The 23,845-nt window shown below is 32.4% G+C and overlaps 1 protein-coding gene across 1 annotated transcript; it reads right to left on the bottom strand.

Annotated features, from left to right (window-relative positions):
- Window positions 1-17,244: 17,244 nt before the first annotated feature.
- LOC105767277 (uncharacterized) lies at window positions 17,245-23,397 on the bottom strand. Its single transcript, XM_012586782.2, has 3 exons — window positions 22,642-23,397; window positions 17,963-18,133; window positions 17,245-17,253 (listed from the first exon to the last, which is right to left on the bottom strand). The coding sequence occupies exons 1-3, from the start codon at window positions 23,395-23,397 to the stop codon at window positions 17,245-17,247; spliced, it is 936 nt and encodes a 311-aa protein (XP_012442236.2).
- Between the last annotated feature and the right edge of the window lie 448 nt (window positions 23,398-23,845).

Genomic DNA, 23,845 nt, shown 5'->3' with positions numbered 1-23,845 from the left:
ACGCATATAATAATAATTAATAAACCCTAAAATAAAAATAGACAAATACAAAAAAAATAATAAAACTAATAATAAAATAATCTTGAAATTTTCGTCTTCTATGCCAACTAGAGTTTTGATGCCAAATCTTTCATGTAATTTACATATTCGCTCGTTTTTCAAAGCATTGGATAACAATTCTACATACATAGAAACTAATTGATTAGGTACTAAATTAACTAAAATTCATATTCCAAATTATTTAAAATAAATGATAAAAATATATCGATTAAATGTATTATCAAGAACTAACAACAAATTTAACCAAAATCACAAATATACTTTGAAATTGATCCTTTACCAATTTATATTTATGTCGTTTTCCTTCTTTTTTTCTTTTTTCTTTTACTTTAGCTTGTATTTTTTTTTGAACAAAGCTTGTAAAATTTTAAATTATTTGCCTAAGTTCTCGAAAACCAAAAATCATTTTTAAGAATATGATTTTTATAATAAATTATTTTTAAATAACAAAACTTGACATTAGTTGATATTGAAGTAATTAAAAAACGTATTTTGAAAAATAAAATTCTTTAAATTTATTTTAATAAATAATAAAATGTTTATAATATTGAAATAAAAAACAATTTTTACCTATTTAAATATGAATCAAAATAAAAATGACACAATATTGTTTCATGGTGGTATAGATCTGCTGAGTATACCATTTTTTTTTTATCTTGGTACATATTTATACCATATAATGGGTCTAAATTCATGTATTATCTTACATTTATTGATAATTCTTTATATAATTATAATTTAATTATTAATTTTTAATAATATTTATATACATGTAAATATATTTTAATTACACACATAAATATTTATATGCAAATATGAATTTTAAAATAATTAATTGTGCTCAATAATTTAATTTAATAATTATATTTTAATTTTAAATATAATTATAAAAATTAAAAATTGGTTTAAAATATTAAAATCTCATACAACCAATATCAGCCAATACACTCAACTACAATTATTGATGGAAATAGGCCAAAACACATAAACCAAATGCTCAAAACACACTAAATTTTTTACAAGAATGAAATTTAATCTACTTGATATCAATTTAAGATTGAAACATAATATAACTAATTATACAATGTTGCGTACAGTAGCTCTTGTTGAGGGGGAATCTGCTCTTTTATTGGGAGAAGTCCTTGAAGTGTCGTCCTTTAAGTAGTCGATTTAGACCTCAAATAGTGGAGGTATTATACTCGGGGTGTTTATACTCGATTTTAGCCCTAGGGTTTTCTCTCTTAACTCAGAGGAGAGCCCAAAAGGGTTCATGGTAAGGGATAGTATTCTTACCCTTTAAGACCCTTTAATGGCTTGGGTTCGAACCCCACCAAGACCAAAATGATAAAACCTTTCCTTAATGCACCCTAAGCACTCACGATAAACTCCATGAACCCCTTTGGACTCTCCTCAGAGTCGAGAGACAAAACCCCAAGCTAAAACCGAGCATAGACATCCCAAGTACAATACCTTCATTGTTCAAAGTTTAGGTTGGCTACTCAAAGGACAATACTTCAAAAACTTCTCCTAATAAAAGAGTTGATTCCCCTCAACAGCTCCAAAGCTTGATGTCCACTAGTTTGTTAGTATAGCCCCCTTTATTAAAAAAAAAAACTACATTCAAATTTTCATGACCATGGTTAGAGGTGTTTATGAGTCAGTTCGAGCTTTAACATGATAATAACTAGGAGTGAGCAAAACTTGATTAGATTCGAAAAAATTGAAAAAAAAAATTCAAATTTCAAGTTAATCGAATCGAGTTATTCGAATTATTCAAGTCAGCTCAAATAAGTAATTCATGTTTCGAGTTGAATTTTACAATTCGAATAACATATTGGTGTAAATACCCTTTTGGTCCCTATCAAGTTTGAAAACAAGCAAGTTGGTCTCTCTCTTAACAAAATTACAAAATATTCAAAATAATTTTAAAATTCAAAATATTTATGATAATTTCAAATTTTATATATTTTTAAAATTATTAAAATTTCAAAAAAATCTAAAAATATATAAAGAAAGTTAAAAATTAAAAAATTAGAATAATAATTTGGGGACCTAAATAAATTAATTAATTATTCAAGTTTATCATACTAAAGTATTTTTTGTTATTTTGCTTTGAAAATGATTTCAAATATATATGGTTTCAAATTTATGTACTCTAACATGAAATTAGTTATAATGTAACAAGATTTTAATTTGACATGTTTAATTGTTTTAGTTTAACTCGAACAATTTCACTCGATTCAACTCAACGCGAATTTCATTTCACTCGACTCGATTCAAAAAATTTCAAATTGAGTTAGGATGATAAAATAGGATTCTTCAACTCAATTAACTCAAAAAAATTTCACTCGAATCGACTCGGTTCAATCAAACGCTCACCCCTAATATTAACACATTTTATATTTGCCCAAGCTCGGCTTAACTCGAAATATGGACCTAAAATTATGCTCAAGTCTGCCCTTATTTGTAAATGTTTAGCCCAAACCCATTTTAAGTCTACCCATTTTATTTTTCCATTTTTTTGAAAAATATTTATATATTTTTTAATTTAATGTTTACTAAACTTATATATTTTCCCTTTATCAAAATTGCAAACCTATTTTAAGTCTACCCATTTTATTTTTTATTTTTTGAAAAATATTTATATTTTTTAATTTAATGTTGACTAAATTTATATATTTTCCTTTATCAAAATTGCATATATGCAACTTAACATTTTTAAAATATGTTTACATAATAGTATTACATATTGCAATAGATTTAATTTTTATGTGTTATAAAATACTTAACATGTAAAAATAACATAATATAATATGCCACAAACTTAGAAAATGGGTCGGGTCAGGTTGGCTAGAGCCTTTAATGCTTGAGCCCAAGCTCGATCCATATTTTAAACATGTATTTTTTTTTTCTTTTTCTGCTTAAGCCATTTTTCATATATAATATTTTTACTTAAACTTTTCTAAATTTCGTACGAAACTTCAAGCTTAAGCAAAAAACTCAACCCTTAAATAGGTCTAACCATATCCCAAAGTTGTGAAAATAAAATAATAGCAATAATAAAAAAATCATTTAAATATATATGTATAAAACCTACGCATTTTAAAACTTGGAATCTTATGTTAGAGAAAAAAGACACTTGGAAGCCTGAAGTTATTTGTGAGTGCTACTAGTTGCGTCATCAGTTATAACTTAATAATCTATTTGTAACTAAATGCTTTGTAATTTACCTGATTTGTTGGCTTTTCTTACATGTTTTTCTTGCTTATTTTCTTATATTTTTAAGAATATTGAGCAATAATTATTGAAATTATGATTGATGATGATGTTTAGTGAAATTTGTTGGAAAATATGGCCATCACATATATAATAAGAGTAATTAAATGTTATTATTTACTATCATAAAGGTTATCCCAAATTAAAAGTGATCTAATTTGGTTAAGGTTTATTGAGCTTTAGTTATTAAATAAAGTATTGGTCAAATATGTGTAAATACTCTAGTAACTAATTTCTAATTGATGATGGGATGATTAGAAATTAGGGTTAATGTGCAAAAGTTATATATTAGGGTTATAGTCCCCAAATTACACATATATAACTTTTCTAATATCTCATCTTTAGAAAAAAGAGAGTTACCTTCTCAAAATTACTTGTGTGCTAATTTTGAAGATCAAAATCATAAGATCAGAAGATTTTAATAAATCCATGGTGTAACACCCCAAACCCGGCCTGGACGTTATGGCCGAATTTGGCAATGTCACATGGAAGTGCATTTGAAAACCGTATCATTTTTAAAATCATTTTCCGTTTAGAACTTATCATTACCTTTCATTAATTCTCGAATCGTGATTCATTTCTAAAACGCTATACTTTGCGGAAGCTTTTTTTTAAAAATAGTTTGCATGTGCGTGGTATTTTGATAAATCACTCATCTCTTTTGAAAACCCGAGTTTTATCTACTTCTAGCAGATATAAACAAAAATCAGTATAAAATCCAAATTTTAGGAAAAATCCATAGAGGCCATTATTACAGAAAAATACCCCAGAATAAAATAAAAAACGAAAAATCATAATTAAATACTAAATCAAGCAATTTAGGTCGTATGGCCACTTCTGAGTCCTCCACCGCACTGATCCGCCTATTTCTGGGGATTACTTGTACAGTCAAATTAGAAGGGTGAATTTTAAAAAACTCAGTGTGTAATCCCAAAAAAAAAAACAAACAGATAGAAAACAATCATAGCATGGGCCTAAGCCCTTTTCCGTATCAGTGACAATACCAGTTTGGGCTTTAGCCCAGCTCAGTACAGAAGCAGTCATGTGTTTGGGCCTTGGCCCATTACAGTAACAATAATCAGTACAGTAACAAATTATATAGTATACAAATTACACTCCAGTTAGTACCGAATGCGGCACTAGACAGTAGTTGCAGCTGAGCTTCTAGTAAGTTAGGCTCGAGGCCTTTTAGTACACTTCTTCCAATCAATATCAATCTCCAACCCAATGCAATGCATAATACAGACATGTCATGGTATCATGTATTATCAGTATAGTGTAAATAACATGCTCAACATACATACATACATATCTATTTCATATAGGCATATAACAGTCATTTCAGTCAATAAGGGGTCCAGGTAAGCTTACCGACCCTATAGTAGGTCCACAGTCAACTCGGGTGACCCGTGCAACCTTAGCAGTCAAATAGTAAAAATGGGCCCATAGGCCCATATTGTATGCCCATGTGGGCCCACACTCTAGTGTGGCCCACACGTCCCAAAATGGCATTAGCCGTACGGATCACACGATGTGGCCCAATAATCCCACACGCCCGTGTGATTCACTCGTGTGGGGCCCACACCCCCGTGGGGTCCACACGGCCCAGTACAGGCCGGTCCACAATTCGCAAATGGCCAGCCTCGTCTATCACATGCCCGTGTTCGATCACAAGCCCGTGTTCGGTCACACGGCCTACTACATGGGCGGCTGCAAGCTCGCGTGGTGTCGATATTCGTATTTTTTGACTTTTCGCCATTTTTTATTTTCAAAGTCGTGTTCACACACACACTCACGCACATACCTAGTTCTGCTTCTTTGCAAAAGTGCTCACGAGCACTCTAAGACCTAGCAGTTGAACGAGAAACACGAATTAATTACTTATACGATAATCAAGTTAAACGAACCCTATTCAAGATACCTATCCAATTTATCGGCAAATCTACCTTTGTTTGAACAATCGAAGCCCTACACTTAAGTCGTTGAGAAACGATCATCGACCCCTCGATTAGTACCTGCAAACCAGTCAAAAACCCCTCTTTAACAAATATTCACAAGAACAATCTAAACCAAACGATTACCTAAACTTACCGAATGTACGGAAATAAAGAACGGGAATGGGGAACAACAACAGAAAGAACCCAAAAGAAACGAAATTCGACAGAATGTAATACTCCACAGGACCGTAGCAAAGAGAAAAGAATAAGATGGCACAATAAGGGAAGAAGAAGAAGAAGAAATCGGCAAGAAAAGAGGCAACTCTTCGCAACAGAAACGAGAAAGGGGATAAATCAATGGCAAAAAATCGGTAAGAATGGAAAAGAAAAATAAAATTTTGGCAGAGGTTCGGTAGAACTGGGGAAGGAGAACGGCAGAAGAAAAGAGAACTTTGGGAATTTGAAAGAAAAAAGAAAAGAAAAACCAACCAAAATAACAAAAATGAAGATTTCTGCACCACATTTTCCCAAAATCCCTCAAATCTCTCCTAAAATCGTCCAACCACTCCCATCCAAATTCCTTAATTTTCTCTCCACACTTTCCACTACACCTCTACCACTTCGGCATTTCAGTTCAGCTCAAACACTACACGGCACCACTAGCAAAAATAATACTCAAGCACTGCTCGAACCCAAAACCTCTAGCATTTTAACACACCACTTATCCATCATACCAGCAAGCTCATTCAGATTAAAACAAAAAAATTTTAACTATAAGCCTATTGAACAAAAGCAAGGCTTTATTCAATTAAAACAAAAAAATTTTGCCCAAGTCAAGGCTTAAACTTGGGACCTCTCAGACACTTCCCAGAATACTAAACCACTGAAGCAGACAGATATTTGTGTCATAAATACATAGAAATAAAAGTACAAATTTTGGGGCATTACACATGGATTTAGGTACACTTACACATCTAGTTTTATTCTTTACGATTTGACATGACAGATCCTGATTTATAGTTTTAAGTTTATATCAAATCTTGTTTTTACGGTTTTAACAAGTGGTATCAGAGCCTCATCATATTAAATCATTGAGAAAGAATTAATTTTATTATTTTGGATTGATTCATTTTCAAATTTTATGGATTTAATATTTTGGCTATATACTAAGTTGAATCTTTGAGAATCTTGATAATTTTTTTGGATTTTGATTTTTAAATTAAAGTTTTAGGGTTTTATAAAATATAAATAGGGATATATAATTTTGATTAATATTTTAAGTTTTTTCTTTTGGGTATTAAAGTGGCTATGAGGTGTTTAGTTAAAGCATTGTAGCATTTGGTGTTTAACGTCAAACATGTTAACTATAAAGCATTGTAGCATTTGGTGTTTAACGTCAAACATGTTAACTATCCTTATTTTATTTTGCATTTATTCACATTGATTTTAGCAATTTTATCCTTACGGTTATCAACTTTGCCAAATTAGTTTTACGGATTAGTTGTTAATAAAGTTTTCTATTTCATATAGTTTACCATATTAAAGCTCTTCAGAAATAAATGGTATTTGGATTTTATGGTTTAATTAATTTGAAGTTAGACTTTGCATGATTTAATACTAGTTTGTATTATGTTTTAGGTCAATAATACTAAATTGTCATGATACAAATTTAGTTTTTGAATGTATATTGTTATGGAATATATATAATATTTATGGGTGCTTTGATATAAGAGCATGTGAAGTAAGATATATGTATAAAGTTTTTGGTTTTAATTTTGGTTCTATAATATATGGTTTTGATATTTTATGGTTTCAAATATTTGGTTAGATTATGATGATATGATTTATAGTTTAAATTATCGGATATATCAATTATTAAGATGTTGATTTTTTAATATTTAACTTTGATAAATATACTACTGTTGGGACTCTGGGTGGTCTACCTTATTTGGTCACTTATTTTCATACCCTTTTTTGCTTTTCTCTATGATTTGCATATGGTAAGTGAGTAATTCATAACAAACATGTTGCACAAACTTTGGGAATTTTAATTTTTGCTAGAATTTTTCTTTGGTTTCTTTGTTCCATTGACTTTTTATTACCAGTTATGGATTTGTTTTTCCCTTAGAGCATGCTCTATTGCTATTTGTTTATTTTCAAATTTCATGTTTTTCTTTTCTAAGAATTTTTATGTTAGATGCTTTAGTGTAAATCTAAATGAATTACATTTTTAAGTATCACCATGGCATCATAATGATGGAATTGTCTAGTTGGTAAAGGAAATGTTTCCGTTCTATGACTAATTTATCATTATTATTATTTAATTAAATCAGTCAAAATTAAGGTTTTCAGTTTTAATGGTGGCATTAAGACAACTTTATTTTGGTTATTTCGAAATAATAGCCCGATCGAAATTTTAGTTTTGATCTTTGACTATTATGGAAATATTAAATTTGAATATTGACATGTTTATATATATTTTAAAATAACTTAGTTGAAACAATAAGTTGCCAAAGTGACTTTTGTTGTAAAAATTATTTTATTTTAAATCTAAAAGATTGTGTGTATGTAACTTAAGTTATGTTAATATTGATCGCCCAAATATTTAACAAAATTACATATGCAACTATGGTAATAAACATGTGACGATTATTTGATTTTACATGTGAGTAATAGATCGCCCAAAGAAAGATTTATTATTCGATATGTTTTTATTGTCAATGTTTTATTACTACAATAAGATATCACTTACAAGTTAATATTTTTGTCCAAAGATGAAATATCAATGGAGTGTCCAATATCTTGATATGATATTTACCTTTATTCAAATTATTTTGGCTTAATTTTGAAATATTTTGAAACAAATAAATTTAGATTTTAGCTTTGGAATTTAATTAAGGACATCTAATATTTTAAATAGATTAGTTGAAATAAAAAGACACCAAAGTGATTCTTTTGCGAAGATTAGTTTATTTAAAATTCCAAGGTGATTATATGTTTTTGTGATTTAGGTGTTTATTAATTGACCCAAAGGTAAGTTAATATTTGGCAAAATCTCAACGACATTTGTGGTGATAAATGTGTGACAATTGTAAGGTACTTTATGTGAGTAATAAGTTAGTCCAAAAATTGATTCATTGTTTGACATAATTTATTGTCAATGTTTCATTGTTATAACAAGAGTATCGCTTTACTATTAATATTATTGTCCAAGGACTTGATATTCATGTTGTGTTTGGTATCTTGAGATGCGATTAACCACTATTTTGAATTTATTGTTTACTTATGAATATTCATGTGAACTTATTTTTATCTATTTTGTTCTATATTCAGCTAGTTCATCTTTTGCTGCCACGGAATCTACTAATATAAATTATTTACCCATGCTTAATGGGACTAATTTCAATGGATGGAAAATGCACTTACTTATAGTACTTGGTTGTATGGACAGAGACCTTACACTAAGGGAAGAACAACTTATACCCCTGATGCTAAAAGGGATTTTGAGACGTGGGATTGTTCAAATCGTATGAGTCTAATAATCATGAGCACATCATTCCAAAAGCCTTTAGGGGCACAGAATCTGAATAGATTACTCAAATCAAGAGTTCCCTAGACGAAATTGAGAAACATTTTGCCAAAAATGATAAGGTTGAAATGACATCACTTATGACTTCTTTGATGTCGATAAAGTATAAGGGTCAAGGAAACGTGAGGGAGTACATTATGGAGATGTTTCATGTTGCTTCAAGACTTAAAGCACTTAAGATCGAGCTTTCTAAGGAATTGCTTACTCTTATGGTTTTGGTATCACTTCCTGCATGGTGTAACCAATTTAAAATTAGTTGCAACTGTCAACAAGAGAAATGGACTCTAAATGAGCTCATTTCTCATTGTGTTCAAGAGGAAAAAGATTGAAGCATGATAAGTTTGAAAGTGCTTATTTGGCTAGTGCCTCTAAAGATAGTAGCTTACATTCTAAATAGAATACCTACTAAAACAGCTGCAAAAACACCTTTCGAGCCCTGGACAAGTCAAAAGTCTATTCTAAAGCACTTTCACATTTGGGGATGTCGAGTTGAGGCAAAGCCTTATAGGCTAAATGAAAAGAAATTGGACTCCAAAACAATGAGCAGATACTTTATTGGTTATTTTGAGAGATCTAAGGGCTATAAGTTTTATGATCAAGTGATTAGGAATATCTTTAAGACAGGAACTGCAACATTTCTTTTTTGAGGATATTGAGTTTGGAAGGAGAAATAATGTTAGTGACATTGCTCTTAAAGAGGAATTTGATTCTAACTCAGTTCCTGCTATCACTTTTGACAATGTTCAGGTTCGCATATCTATCATTGATCAAGAAGTGAATCCAGAACCTCAACATGACAATGTTGAACAACTCCCTACTCAAAATGAGGTAATTCTTCTAGAAGAACAATGTAACAGCCCGTTTTTCAGTGGTGTCAGAAACAGTGGTTTCGAGGCCAACAAATCCAACGAGTAAGTTCGTAAATATTATTATTTAATATAATAATATTTATGATTCAAACATAGTTTTAAAAAAGTTTCTGATATAGTGATTTTTTTATATAAATTATTTAATAAGTTCAAGTGGTAAGACCCTAAGGTCAAGTAGGTTTAAAAAATGAGGTATCGGGACCTCATTTCTATAAACCAAGTCGTAAATATTTTTATAAATATTTATGGAGTGTCATTAAGGTGGTATTAAACTTTTGTTGAAAAATTTTAACTTTTCGTTAGTTAATTAATTAAAAAGGGATTCAAACAAGAATTTGATGTTTTATTTAATTATTAACTAAGGTTAAAATGGTAATTTGGTATATTAAAATAAAATAAAATAAAATAAAAAGGTAATTGGTTATAATCTTTTTAGTTTCTTCTTCAAACAACTGAATTTCCATGGAGGTTTTAAGCTAGTTCGGCCATGGTGGTTTCCTATTGCATGGTATGTGATTTTGGCTCTATTTTTAATAATTTTTATGTTTTTGAGATCGTTGCAACTAGGGCCAGCTAGCCTGTACATTCGATTTTGAAATTGTTAAAGATTTTGAATGTTGCCATTGATGAACCTTGTGATTTTAGATGTTAAATGATGAATTTGAAATATTAGTTGTTATTTAAAAGTATTTTATTAAGTGATTTTTGATGAATTTGTCAATTAGGGACTAAATTGTTAAAATAGTAAAAACATAAGAATTTGTTGTGAAATTGTTGCATGAATGGGCTGTATTGGATAGCATAAGTATTCGGTTGGGCTTAATTTTGGGTAAAAATGGTTAATTCGCATGTTTTAGGCTTAGGGACTAAATTGAATAAAAGTGAAACTTTAAGGGTAATTTTGAAAAATTAAAATGACTAAATTTCATAAAATATATTATTTTAATATCTAAATTAATATATTGAATGAAATTATTAATTTAGATCAATATCAGGTGGAAAATCAAGGAAAATGGGAAATTACCAAAATGCCCCTATACTTTGACATTTCTTCAATTTAGCCGTGTAAGCTCGTAGGTATAGAATTTTACATACCTATATATAAATAATGTTAATGTTGATTCATGAATGTATATACTTATATATGATGTTTAAAATGTGAGTGAAATTCAAAATATTATAATTGAATATAAGGTGAGAAATGATTTATTAGAAGATTATTGAATATTTATGAGATATGATATATATGTGATTTCAAGATGATTATGAACTGTTACAGCATGTGTATCAAGAAATATGAAAGTGATTAATAGATGATGTTAATTTTTGTGATGGCTCATTGACAGTGTGAATATATGTATTAATATTATATCATGTGTACAAAAACGATGAAGTGCCCTTGAATGATAAATATGTTTACATGAAATGCCTGGTTGAAAGTAGTAATCACTAGGATATGATTGGCATGCTAATAAGGTTAGAATGTGTGCTTGTACGACATTTGTACTTCAATGCCCTTATTTGCACTTCAATGCCCCTGCATACACTTCGGTGTCTCTATTCGCACTACGGTGCCCATGTTTGCACATTTGTACCCCTGTCTGCATTTTGGTGCCCCTGTTATGCATCTATGATGCCTTTGGTGTGGTGTAGTTACCCGAGTATCCGAGTCAATTTACTAGTTTTTCGGGCTAACTGTGAATGGAATTTATAAAATTATTTTAATGTTAAAGGCCAATGTATAGTCAAGATATTAGTAAGTGTTAAATGTTCAATGTTCAATGAATTACTTGATCATATGTGAGTATCGCTATATTGATGATTATTCAGTTAAAGATATATGTTTATGTACATATATAAATGAGTTTGGGTTGAATTATTATAGTATAGAAAGCATACGATGAATCATTTTCAATACTAAGCCTATAAGTGTTTCGTAAATGTATAATGATATGATTAATTTATTCATTTAGATTTAATCTTGTTTAGTGAAGGTAAGTGATTCTAGAATGACATGTTTATAGGAAAGTTTGAGACGAATGATGAATTACAGAACGATTATTAGTTAAATGTGAAAGAGTTATGTTTAAGTGCACTAGCATGTGGTTATGGTTGATGTTTATGATTATATCTTGTGAGTTATGCAAATGAAATGGGTGAGATTAGATATAGAAATGATAAGTTCATAGATGTGATGAAATATGATGAAATAAAAAGGATTGTCGAGTTAAAGGACTTACTTGTAATGAATGAATTTACTTATGATATATGTGAATTTACTCATGTCATGAATAAATATATTGATTCGTGGATTGATAAATAATTAAGCTTATGCTAAGTAAATGGAATGGTAAGTAAGTAAATGAAATGGTTCACTTGTTTTAAGAAAAGGTTGATGGTTATGCAATTCAACTTATAAGACTTTATTATGGTATAAATGGCAAGTATTAAGGATGTTAATGAACCTATTCATTTGTGAGTTGATAGTTATATAGTTTGATAAATCTTGAAGCATTGGTATAAGTTTATTTCTGACTTGTAAAGTTCATATTTAAAAATGGAATGTTATGTTTAAAATTTATACGAGCTTACTAAGCATTCATTGCTTATGTGATTGTCTTTCTCTTACTTTACAGATTATCGGAAGCTCGACCGATTTGGAAGCTAGTCAGAGATCTATCACACTATCCAATGATTATAATGGTAGATGTTGATGTTCTGATCAAAGTTATAATGGCATGTATAGGTGAACTTTTGTTTTATGTTAGTTGATGAGTTTGGCATGTATATGTCATTTTGGTTGATGTAACCGTAGTACCTTTGATGCCTATTTGGTGTGTGTTATTTTGATAAGGGGTTAATGCATGTTTGAATGACCAACTTGGTATGTTTGAATGTGACTTTGGCATGTGGTCATTGTGGTAAAATTGGTATTGAATTAGGTTAGAAATGTATGGTTGATGAATGGCTAAATTATGCATATGTTTTAAGTATATTTGATCGTTGTGATTGAGGTGCCTTTTGGCATATTGGTTGTATGGATAGTTTTCATTTTGATTTAACTACATTATGCATATTTTAGGTACATTTTTTTGAATGTTTGAAATAGGTACAAATGGTTTGTATATGTGAGCTTGTTTAGAGTGAATGAAATGGCTTGAAAATGACCTATTTCTCGTTCACATGGCTTAAGACATGGGCGTGTGTCTCAGTCGTGTGTGACACACGATCACGCGACACAGCCGTGTGTCCCTTGTAGGTTTTTATAGGTTGCATTTTGAGCATTACACGGCCTGACACACGGACGTGTAGCTTGGCCGTGTGACCCAAGTCAGAGAGTTACACGGGCACGGGCACGGGCTGGGACACGGTCGTGTGTCCTTACTTCGAATACCTACACGGCCTAAGACACGGGCGTGTGTTTCAGCCGTGTGAGTCACACGGCCTGGCCACACGATCGTGTAACCTTTGTAGTATGAGTTTTTCTATCTTTTGTCATGAAGTTCTAAATGTTTTCGATTTAGTCTTGAATCGTTTCTAAAGTGTTTATAAAGCCTTGAGGGCTCAAAAAAGGGTGTTATGCATGTGTTTGAATGGAATATGATTTGTTTTATAAATGATTGTAATTGAATGTTTTAAAGTAAAAGTTTTTTGTAATGCTCCGTAACCCTATTTCGGGAACGGTACAGATTAGGGGTGTTACAAACAAACTCAACAACCTCAAGAATAAGTGCCATTAAGGAGGTTTATGAGAGAGAGGAGAAATGTTATTTTGGATGATTATGTTGTATTTCTCCAAGAACATAAGAATGACAATGGAATGATGGAAGATGATCCAATTAACTTTCTTCAAGTCATGAATAATTCTAATTCTCAAAGGTGGATTGGTGTCATATAAGAAGAGTATAAGTGTATTCAAGACAATAAAGTTTAGGAACTTGTCCCATTACTTAAAGGTGCAAAACCAGTTGGTTGTAAATGGATATTTAAAACCAAGAGGGATGCAAATGGTGATGTGGAGAGGTATAAAGCACATATTGTAGCTAATGGATATACTCAGAAAGAAGTCATTGATTTTATAGAGACTTTCTCTCCAATTTCATTGAAAGACTCTTTCAGGACAATCATGGCACTTGTTACTCAGCTTGATCTTGAGTTACATCAAATAGACATTAAAACAATGTTTCTCAATTGTAACATTGAAGAAACAATTTATATGTTGCAACTAGAAAACTTTGAGTCCATTTATGGGCTCAAACACTTCCCATCAATGGTACCACAAGTTTCATCAAGTAATTATCTCGTTCAATTTTGAGATGAATATTGTTGATGATTGTGTGTATCACAAATTCAATAGGAGTAAGTATATATTCCTAGTTCTATATGTCGATGACATTTTGCTTGCCAAGTTCTAGATGTTGTTGATATTTTGCTTGCCACTAATGATATAGGCTTATTGCACGAATCCAAGAGGTTTTTATCTAAGCATTTTGAGATGAAAGATCTTGGGGATGCCTCTTTTGTTTAGGAATTTAGATACATTGAGACCAATCTCGTGGTATTCTTGGATTGTCACAAAAGAGCTATGTCGATAAAGTACTCAAAAGGTTTGACATGCAAGGTTAAAGACCAAGTGACACCCCTTTTGCTAAAGGAGACAAATTTGATCTTACTCAATTCCCTAAAAGTAACCGTAAAATTCAGAAAATGTGAAAGATTCCTTATGCATCAGCTGTTGGGAGTCTAATGTATGCTTAAATATGTATGCGTCCAAATATTGCGTACATTGTTAAGATGTTAGGCAGACATTTAAGTAACCTGGTATAGACCATTGGATAGCAACCAAGAGGGTTATGAGGTATCTTCAAATGACAAAAGATTACATGCTCACATATCAGAGGTCTGATAAGTTAGAGATCATCAAGTATACAGACTCTGATTTTGATGGAATATTGATGCAAAATTTTCTCACTAGGGTGCAAATTGTGACAATAATTAGTAGTCCTTTATTCCAATAACAATAGGAGCATATCAAAGTCAAAGCACATAGACTTTAAGTTTCTGGATGTTAAAGTAAAAGTTCAGAGTGATTAGGTGCCAATAAGGCATATTGGGACAAACTCCATGATTGCGGAGCTGCTTACTAGGGGACTACACCTAAGGTTTTATAAGAGCACACTGCTCATATGGGTGTAATGTCATTCCAAGATATTCTGTTTTAGTGGGAGTTTGTCATTTTAAATGCTTTTCTATTATAAACAAATTTTCGGTTATTTCAACTTAAAGTTATTTTCTACATAAATAAAGTTTATTTGGTTTATTCACACTCTGATTTTGGTAAGGTTTGATCTCACTAAGGCTAAGGAGGACCAATTGAAAATAGGCATGTTTGGTTTACATTGCATGTAATTTCCATGCTACACATCCATACTTGATCTATGTCATTTGGTTATGTTAATATACTTGATCAGGGATGGATTTAGTTACGATATATATAACAAAAGTTGACTTGGTTCTATGTTAACATACTTAATGGATGAGATTATTTGGAATACCTTTTGGATATGATAGTACATTTTTGAGCTCATAAGTTTATATAATGACATGTAATTATAGAGTAATTAATATATATATATATATGTGGTCCAAGTGAGAGAGTGTTGGAAACTATGGACATCACATATATAATAAGAGTAATTAAATGCTATTATTTACTATCATAAAGGTTAGCCCAAATTAAAAGTGATTTAATTTGGCTAAAGATTTATTGAGTTTTAGTTATTAAATAAAGTATGGGTCAAATATGTGTAGATACTCTAATTAATGATGGGCTAATTAGAAATTAGGGTTATGTGCAAAAGTTACATATTAGGGTTATGGTCTTCAAATTACATATAAGTAACTTTTCTAATATCCCATCTTTAGAAAAGAAAAAGCCACCTTCTCAAAATTACTTGTGTGCTAATTTGGAATATCAAAAGATTTCAAGAAATCCATTGATTCATGTACTCTTTTGTATCTAGTTTTGTTCTTGATGATTTGACATGGCAAATCATGGTTTATAGTTTTAAGTTTATATCAAATCTTGTTTTTACAGCTCTAACAAAATTATGATATTTTAATAAGAGTCATAATATGATCTATTTACATTATTTAAAGAAATACTATATTTGAATAAACTAAAGCGAAGATGGTCTCTTTTTATTTCATGCCCTATCAGGTACCTAAATGGGTGAAATTTAATGGCTTTAGTTGGTCATACTATCCGGAGATTCACAAGTCTAATATTGTTTATACATATATATATATGAAAGACTTGGTTACCGAATGACATACGAGTGAAGAGAGTTCCAATTTGTTCATCAAAAGAATTTGTCTTGAATGCATTTTTTTTTGTTCAGTTTGTATCTAAGCTTTCAAGGGAAAAATTTTATTAAAACAATGAATCTAAATAAATGTACAAGAGTAAGGTTGTAATATGGTGAGTTAAACCTAAATCACATATTGTATATTATTAATTTATAATAAATTATTCTTTCACATACGTGTCGAAACCATTGCTTTTATTTTGGAAAAAAAACAAAAATTAGTTGTCGACTTTAGAAAAAAAAACAAAAATTGAGAGTCGTCACCAATCTTTTATTAAGGTGTGATTGGATCACCTAAAAAAATGACTTTGGTCTATGAGTTTCAGAAAAACGGATTTGGGAGTCAGTTACGTACGAGGAAGGATTAGCACCCTCGTAACGCCCAAAAATTGGTACCAAATTGATTAATTAATGACTTCAAGTCGAGAGTTAAAAAATGCGATCATTAATTAAATTAAATTATTTATTAAGACTATCTCATTTTGAAAAAAAGAAAAATATCACACCCAATGCGTTAGGTCACAACATTTTATTCTCTTCAAAATGAGTTAGTCCAAAAAAATCGTGTAATAAAATTTAAGAAAATATCTAATTGTTTAAAATTTATGAAGAAATCGCAGCCCAATACGTTAGGACACAATTTCCTAAAATCCCAACCATTCAATATTTCCTTTATTTTTTAAAAAAAATCTTTGTCTCGAGAAATCAACGTGTCACATCCAATACGTTAGGACACAACATATTGAATTCCCGATGACAAGTTTTATTTTGTTTGATTAAAGAGCAATTCTCGATTGTTAGATTTAACGAAGAAAATCGGGACCCAATACGTTAGGGCTCAATCTTCTCGAAAATCCTAAATAAGAGTATATCTCTATTTTGAAAAATTCTATTTGTAAATTCGAGTAAAAAGATGACGTAATGTTATGTTGAATGTATGAATAGATGCCTCTTTAACAAATATCAATAATAAATACAACAATTGTATAGAAATAATATGAATAAATAAATAAATAAATAAATAAAAATAATGACATGTAAAATATCAAATAAATGAACAAAATAAAAAATATGAAAACATAAATTGATAAACAAATGATTGAAATAAGCGAAAACGTATAAAGAAAAGAAAGTCCATAACATATTCATAGAACCTATGAAGAATAAAAAACATGCATATGGATTTACATATGAAATCTAGAATTATAAAATTTATATAATGAATATATAATATATTTATGACAATAAATAATAATAATTATACGTATATATATATATAATAATAATAATAAATAGGTGTTTTTTAAAAAAACAAGTATTTAATCATTTTCAAAACATAAATATATATATATGAAAATATTCATTAAAAATATAAATATAGGAAAATATTCATTGAAAAAATATAAATTTATATCCATATATATAAAAAAGATAATTACATTATTAATTAAAAATAAAGAAAAGAAAAAAGGGCTAAATTGAACTGTAGGCAAAAATCTGGGATAAAATCGCGAATTACATAGAAGGGCTGGAAGGGAAATTTTCCCTTCTCCTCTAAAACGACGTCGTTCAGGTAGGGCTAAATCGAAATTTAAAGTAAATTAAAGAGCGAATTTTAAAAATAAAATAGACTTAATTGTAAAAATATTAAAAGGCGGATGGGCTAAAAGCGTAATTTTCCCCTCCACTCAAAAACACGAGGATCCTAGGCCGGGTCGGGTCGGGTCGGAGTAGGGTTGGCCTCCCCAAAACGACGCCGTTTTGGCACCTGGGGAGGCCTGGTGAAACGACATCGTTTCACTAGGCTATTTAAGCCGCTAACTCCCAAAAAAAATTATTTTAAGCCTTATTCAAAAAAAAAACCTTCAAAAAGCTCTCTCCTTTCACGTCGTCTGCCGTAGGTCCAGTTACTGGCCGGTCATCTATCGCTGACCCGATCGCCGGCCTCCGACTACGGCGCCGCCGTCTGTAGTGGCCGGAAGAGGGGAATATTCCCCATTCGACTTCCTCAGCCTCCCTTAACCCGAATCCGGGCTCAAAATTTCAAAAAAAACATCAGAAGACGCTAAGAAATCACGAAAACCTTTGGGTTTCCGGCCACCGATCATCGCGGGTGGCTCCCTCAATCATTTCAGAAACAAATAAAGGTTGTTTCTTTCTTTTTACTTAGATTATATGCATGCAAATAAGTAAAAATAAAAAAAATATATGATCTAGCAGTAGATTAGCAACCTTCGAATTGATTTCTGCTTTTTCCTTCTTTGAACTCTCTGTTTTGAAAAACTAATAGCCTTCTCTCTTTATTGATTTTCTTTTCTTCCTTTTTTTTTACAATACTTCTATGGCTATTTTATAGCCGAATGAAAAAAAATCTAAAAAAGAAAAAAATATGTTTCTTATTTGATTTGTGAATCTTTGATTCGCTTTCCATATTTGCTGTTTGATTTCTTTCCTTGCCGTGCAGGTGAAGGCGTGCGAAGGGCCTGGTACGCGTGAGGACGGCGAGGCAGCCATGCTTACCCTAGAAACCCTAGGGATTTTTTTGAAACTGTTTTGGGCCGCGTTTGTAATTGGGCCACCGTTTGAAATCGGGCCATGTATTTTGTCCCGTAATTGGGTTTGTAGAAACTAGACTTTATTTGTTTATTGTGGGCCGGGTAAAAATTTGGGTATTACAGGTGCCCCTCTTTGCTCGTTATCGTGTAGCGGGAACGGAGCAAAGACTTTAAAAATACCCAATTTTGTCCGGTCGTGCTGGACCTTGGTACCCTTCTTCTTCGAGTAGCCTCATTCCTTCCTACTGCATCTGCTTCAATTTACTCCACTGCAATGCCAGGGAGATAGGATTCTTATGTTATAGTTTCTCAAGAGAACAAAATTTTCTATTTTTAATCTGCTCCACTCCAACTTCAGGGAGATAAGACTTATAGCTTCAACTTGATCCACTGCAACTTAAAAATTAATTTAATGCGATCTGCTCTACTGTGACTTCAGCGAGATAAGATCCATGATTTTAATCCGCTCCACTGCAACTTCAGGGAGATAGGATTATTGGCCTTAATCTGCTCCACTGCAACTTCAGGGAGATAAGATTCGCCCACTTCAGTCTGCCTCACTGCCAATATAAAAGACAGGATCTGCTATTTTCGATCCACTTCACGTCAATACATGAAGACAAGATCTGTTTTCCTCAATCTACTTCACCACCAATATGGAAACACAAGATCTGCATCTTCGATCTACTTCGCCACCAATATGGGAAGACAAGATCTAGTTTTCATCCACTTCCTACCAATATAGGAAGACAGGATCTGCTATCTTCGCCAATACATGAAGACAAGATCTGCTTTCTTCGATCTACTTCGCCACTAATATGAGAAGACAAGATCTAGTCTTTGATCCATTTCCTACCAATATAGGAAGACAGGATCTACTATCTTCGATCTACTTCACGCCAATACATGAGGACAAGATCTGTTTTTTTTTTATCTACTTCGCCACCAGTATAGGAAGACAAGATCTGCATCTTCGATCCACTTCGCTACCAATATAGGAAGACAGGATCTGTTATCTTTGATCTATTTCACGCCAATACATGAAGACAAGATCCGCTTTCTTCGATCTATTTCACCACCAGTATGGGAAGACAAGATATGCATCTTCGATCCACTTCGCTATCAATATAGGAAGACAGGATCTGTTATCTTCGATCTACTTCATGCCAATACATGAAGACAAGATCTGCTTTCTTCGATCTACTTTGCCACCAGTATGGGAAGTCAAAATCTGCATCTTCGATCCACTTCACTACTAATATAGGAAGATAGGATCTGTTATCTTCGATCTACTTCACGCCAATATATAAAGGCAAGATCTGCTTTCTTCGATCTACTTCGCCACCAATATGGGAAGACAAGATCTGTATCTTCGATCCACTTCCTACCAATATAGGAAGACAGGATATGCTATCTTCGATCTACTTCACGCCAATACATGAAGACAAGATCTGTTTTCTTCGATCTACTTCACCACCAGTATGGGAAGACAAGATCTGCATCTTCGATCCACTTCGCTACCAATATAGGAAGACAGGATCTGTTATCTTCGATCTACTTCACGCCAATACATGAAGACAAGATCTGCTACTTTTTAGCCTGCTCCATTGTTGCTCAGGGAGATAAGGCTTTATGATTTCACTGATCTGTTTTTTATGAAACATGACCTGTATGATGAACCCAATTATGCCTAAGATGAGGATGGCATGATCAAAAATGCATCAAATGATCTTAGCCAGACATGTATGAATGGTGTTTGCATGAGTGTAGAATATTTTTTTTTTTGTGAGAATGTTCTTTCTTTATCACTTAGGTTATCATTGCCTGAATTTTATTAAGGCTTTATCACTGACGTGCTACAACGCCTTCCTACTCAGCTGGTGTTTTCAAAGAAACACTTAATCAGATTGCCCCCACTGTAAACCTCGAGGCTCGATCCATTGGGATACAAAATTTGTACCATCTTTCTTTCGTTGTAACCCAAGGGTAAAAAGATCTGGTCTTTTCTCAATCCTTTGCCATCACAATTCAAGGATACAGAATGTGAAACTTCTTTTGGTCTTTTACACCATTCCCAAGATGTCCTACCCCATTCTCTTGTATAAACGAAAAATTTTATTTTTTAAAGGGAACTTCTTCTCATCCCTTGGTGATTAAAACTTTGTCACCAACAAGATATCTCGACAAAATTTTAAACTTGGCATGTTCTAAAAAATAGTCATGTTTCAGGTTACTGTATTATTTAGAATCTTCCAGAGTAATATGCAGAACTTCCTTTGTGAAAGTTTATTAGTCCATTAATCATTATTCTAACGCAACATGCTCGCACCAAGATAATACTGAGCTAGAAATGAATTATCAAATATGAATAAAAGAAAAGAAATTTATTGAGAGCAAGTGTCTTGAAAAGATATTCAAAAACAATGAAGAATAAAGTATTACAAGAACAAACGAATTATGTATAAGTAATATGAAGACTAGGTGCATTGGATATCACAGCTTGAACTTCTCTGTGCAAACTAAGAATCATTTTAAATTTAACATGTGTTTAGGAGATCCATAGTACTTTGTCGATGCTCCAAGATGTTGCATATCCTTTCCCTGTTGATTTAGGTTTAGCAAGATCACCACATGGCCCAATCTGATCAATGTTTGAGCTGCCCTTTTCTGGTTTTCAACTCAAATCCCCTTTGGTCTCAAGGTGCCCTTTGCGGGTTTTCACATTGGCCTCTCCATTTTTTTTATTCAAAGCGCCTTGTGTAGGTTTTCACTTTGATTCCTTCTTTTCCTTCAAGTGAAATATTTCTTCACTGAATCTGAATTTACAGGATTCGGTAAGTTTTTACCATCCATTTCACCCAAAATCAAAGCACCTCCAGAAAAAGCCTATTTTACAACATAAGGTTCTTCCCAGTTTGGCATCCATTTCCCTCTGAAATCTTTTTGTAAAGGGAGGATCTTTGTCAACACCAAGTCCCCCTCATGAAATTCTCTGGGACGAACCTTTTTGTTATAAGCTCGCATCATTTGCTTCTGATACATTTGACCATGACGAATAGCTTTTAGTCTTTTCTCTTCTATCAGGTTCAACTGATCATGCTGAGATTGGATCCATTCGGCCTCATCCAATTTTAATTCAGCTAATACCCGGAGAGAATGAATTTCGACTTCAATGGGTAGGACTGCTTCCATCCCATAAACCAAAGAAAAAGGTGTTGCTTCAGTAGAAGTCCTGATAGATGTTCGGTAAGCAAGAAGAGCGAATGGTAACTTCTCATGCCAATCCTTGTAAGTTTCAGCCATTTTTGCCATAATTTTCTTGATATTTTTGTTGGCTGCCTCTACTGCACCATTCATTTTCGGACGATACGGTGATGAATTATGGTGTCTAATATTGAACTGGTTGCAGACTTCCGCTATCGTGCTGTTATTCAAATTCAACGCATTGTCAGATATGATCCTTTCAGGCATTCCATATCGACATATAATCTCTTTCTTCAAAAACTTACTGATTGTTGACTTCGTAACATTAGCATATGAGGCTGCTTCTACCCACTTAGTGAAGTAATCAATAACCATAAAAATGAAACGATGTCCATTAGAAGCCTTTGGCGATATTGCCCCAATGACATCCATTCCCCACATGGAAAAATGCCACAGAGAAGTCATAACATGAAGAGGTGAAGGAGGTGCGTGCATTTTATCCCCATAAATTTGGCATTTGTGGCACTTCTTGGCATAGTTGATGCAATCTCCTTCCATGGAGGACCAGTAATACCCGAATCTCATGATCTGTCTAGCCATAATGAATCCATTGGCGTGCGTTCCACAAACACCCTCATGGACTTCTTCTAAAATTTCCTTAGCCTCTACAGCATCCACGCATCTCAATAGTATTCGATCCTTTTTCCTTTTGTATAGGATCTCTCCATCCAAGACATAGTCAATAGCTAGTCTCCTCAATGTCCTCTTATCATTCTCCGTTGCCTGATTAGGATATTCACGATTCTTCACATATAGAAATATATCTTGGTACCATGGACGATTATCATTCTCCATTTCTTCAATACTGTAACAGTGGGCTGGGATCTCATAAATACTAATTTGAATGGGCTTCATGTCCTGTAACTGATTTACTTTAATCATGGAGGCTAAAGTAGCAAGAACGTCAGCCATCTGATTTTCTTCCCGTGGGAGATAACAGAAGGTAATTTTGTCAAACTCTTCAATCAATTCCAGAACCAATCTCCGATAACGAATCAACTTGGGGTCTCTCGTTTCCCATTCCCCTTTTAGTCGGTATATCACTAATATTGAGTCTCCATATACTTCTAATGTCTTAATTTTTCGTTCTATGGCTGCTCGAATACCCATGATGCAAGCTTCATACTCAGTCATATTGTTAGTGCAATTGAAGTCCAATTTACTGGCGAAAGGATGATAATCCCCGTTTGGAGATACCAGGATTGCCCCAAGCCCATAGACTAATGCATTTGAGGCTCCATCAAAGTTTAACCTCCAAGAATGATTTTCTTGGGAGTCTTCTTCATCATTGGCCACATACATCAAATCTTCATTCGGAAAATCAAAGTCCAGAGGTTCATCATCTTCTAAAGCTTTGCTAGCCAAGAAATCTGCTATCACACTCCCTTTGATGGCCTTCTGACTTACATATACTATATCAAACTCAGAGAGTAGGATTTGCCATCTAGTCATTCTCCCATTCAATGCCGTTGACTCCATCATATACTTTAAAGGGTCTAATTTTGAAATTAACCAAGTCGTATGATAGAGTAAGTATTGCCTCAACCTCTTTGTCGTCCAGATCAAGGCACAGCATAATTTTTCAAAAGAAGAATATCTCATTTCACAATCAGTAAATTTCTTACTGATATAGTATATCGCCCTCTCCTTCTTTCCAGTCGCATCATGTTGACCCAACACACATGCCGTGGAATTTTCAAATACCGTTAAATACAAAATCAAAAGTCTATCTGGGCTAGGTGGTGACAGCATTGGAGTATTGGATAGGTATTGTTTATCTTTTCAAAAGCTTCCTAGCATTCTTCATTCCAAACACCAAGATTATGTTTCTTCAGAAGACGAAATATGGGATCACATTTTTCAGTCAACTGCGAAATGAACCAAGCAATATAATTCAATCTTCCTAAGAAACCTCAAACTTCTTTCT

This window comes from Gossypium raimondii, chromosome 4 (genome assembly GCF_025698545.1).
Source record: "Gossypium raimondii isolate GPD5lz chromosome 4, ASM2569854v1, whole genome shotgun sequence".
In the NCBI taxonomy this organism is placed as follows: Eukaryota; Viridiplantae; Streptophyta; class Magnoliopsida; order Malvales; family Malvaceae; genus Gossypium; species Gossypium raimondii.
Note: the sequence above shows the minus strand (reverse complement) of the source record. Positions and strands in the feature narration are given on the sequence as shown.